The sequence below is a fragment of the Arachis hypogaea genome, chromosome 13 (genome assembly GCF_003086295.3).
Source record: "Arachis hypogaea cultivar Tifrunner chromosome 13, arahy.Tifrunner.gnm2.J5K5, whole genome shotgun sequence".
In the NCBI taxonomy this organism is placed as follows: domain Eukaryota; kingdom Viridiplantae; phylum Streptophyta; class Magnoliopsida; order Fabales; family Fabaceae; genus Arachis; species Arachis hypogaea.
In genome coordinates, this window is record NC_092048.1 from 9,216,154 (window position 1) to 9,218,218 (window position 2,065).

The following is a 2,065-nucleotide window of genomic DNA, read 5'->3' on the forward strand; positions in this document are numbered from 1 at the left end:
ATATATTATTAATTTAATAACTAATTTTTAGCATACACCTAACATTTTGGATAAACAAGCCTTATTAAGTGGTCACACTAGCTAGTTGCATCTGAAGTAGCAACCACAAATAGAAAAACAACAAAACATGCGAAGTAGCCATCACAAACAAAAAACAACACAATACAGCAACCAAGAATCAAGAAAATCAATGATGAAATGTCCCATACTCCATCAATTGCCTCTTTTAGTAACCTTGACTTGCAACCCATGCTTCATGTGTAGCACAATGGAAACACTTGGACATACGGAATTCCCTTCCACCACTTGGAAGTGAAAGTTCCACAGCAAAGCAATGGCAATGATCTTCAACTGGATAAAGCTTATATTTTTGCCCAAACAACTTCTGGGGCCTGCATTAAAAGCCATGAACTTGTATGATGGTACCTGTATATTGATTCCTTTTTCCGAAATCCACCTTTCTGGCTTAAATTCCAAGCAATCTTTTCCCCATATTTGTTCCATCCTTCCCATTGAGTATATGGAGTAATACACCATAGTATTTGCATCAACACGATCTCCACTTGGAAGTATATCAGATTTGATGGCACATTTGTGCTCAAATGGCACCGGAGGGAAAAGCCTCAGAGCTTCACATATGGCTCCATGCAAGTAAATTAGCTTGTCAAGGTCTTCCACCCGCCAATTTTCTTCATTAGTTTTGAAGTTTGATCTGATTTCTGCAAGGATTTTGGTTTCAACATTAGGGTGAGTTGAAACAAGCCAGAAAAACCAACATAGACTTGCACTAATTGTGTCCCTTCCAGCTGCTAAGAGATTAACTGCAATGTCTCTTAAAAACTTGTGATCTACCTGTTCCATTCCACTTTCCTCCACAAGAGCTTTAAGCATGTCAAAGTTTGATTCATCATCTTTGGTGTAGTTGAATCTACTTTTCTCTTTCCGACTGATTGATATACGATCATGGAAGAATTGCTCGGCAACTCGAAGGATAGCAATGGAGTCCTTCTCATGTCCAATTTGGAGCCATCTCTGCAACTTCCAGAACCATCTTGGGACCAGATGTCTGTAGAGAATTGTATCCTCCATTTTGTTGAAAGCTTTCTCAACAGCAACCTCAGGGAATTGAGTGAGCTTGTTAGGAAGGCAATTGGGATCAAATGCCAACACCATGGAGCAAATACTATCAAAAGTGAACCTTTGAAAGATGTCTTGCAAGTCCACAATAGTTCTTGATTCTGAAATGTCATTCAGAAGTGGAAGTAGGTAACATTCTAATTTCTTATGAATGACCTTTTTAACAAATTTCTCAAAGATGCTTTGCTTAAACAATGATTGTAATATGCACCTCTGGTACTTCCACTTGTCTGAATCAGCATTAAAGATTCCATCTCCAAGAATTTCAAAGATCTCATGAAACTCAGAACCTTTGCCGTAGTTGGCAAAGTTCTTACTTGTAATGTGGTGCACGTTTACAGGATCACTAGTGAAGTAAAAGTTGATGTTTGTGAATAAGGGTCCTCTAAACTTAAAAGTACCTCCATAATATTTCAAAGCTGTGGTCACGTATTCATGAATATTGGAAATATTACATAACATGGCTGGTAGCATTCCAAATAAGGGCAAATTTAGGATAGGTAAGTTTCTATTGATCCTCCAAATGTGGATGGAAAAGAATGAGATGATGGCTGCAAATAAAGCAAAGTAGTCTAGGAAGTATATCATGGTGGTTGAAGGAGCTTGATTCTGAGTTGTATTGGTGCAAGAATGGGTGGTTTTTCTCTTAAATTTATAGGCACAAAGTTTAGATAACTAGGAATAAATAGTTTAGTAAATAAAATTTTAAAGGGTAAACCAGTAAAATCGTTCATGATTTATTAATACGCCTAAAAAATAAAAAAATATTATTTGTATACTAAAATTGATAGGAATAAAACACACAATTCTCTACTTACAAGAATAAGAGGAGCAATAATACGCACTCACAACAAGTAATAACAATAGTACAATAATACTTAATAGTAACAGAAAAATTACATAAACCAAAAAATAGAGACAAGCTAAC

The 2,065-nt window shown here is 36.1% G+C and overlaps 1 protein-coding gene across 1 annotated transcript; it reads right to left on the reverse strand.

Moving 5' to 3' along the window:
- Nucleotides 1-213: 213 nt before the first annotated feature.
- LOC112732565 (alkane hydroxylase MAH1-like) lies at nucleotides 214-1,599 on the reverse strand. The gene has a single exon (XM_025781316.1). The coding sequence runs from the start codon at nucleotides 1,597-1,599 to the stop codon at nucleotides 214-216; it is 1,386 nt and encodes a 461-aa protein (XP_025637101.1).
- Between the last annotated feature and the right edge of the window lie 466 nt (nucleotides 1,600-2,065).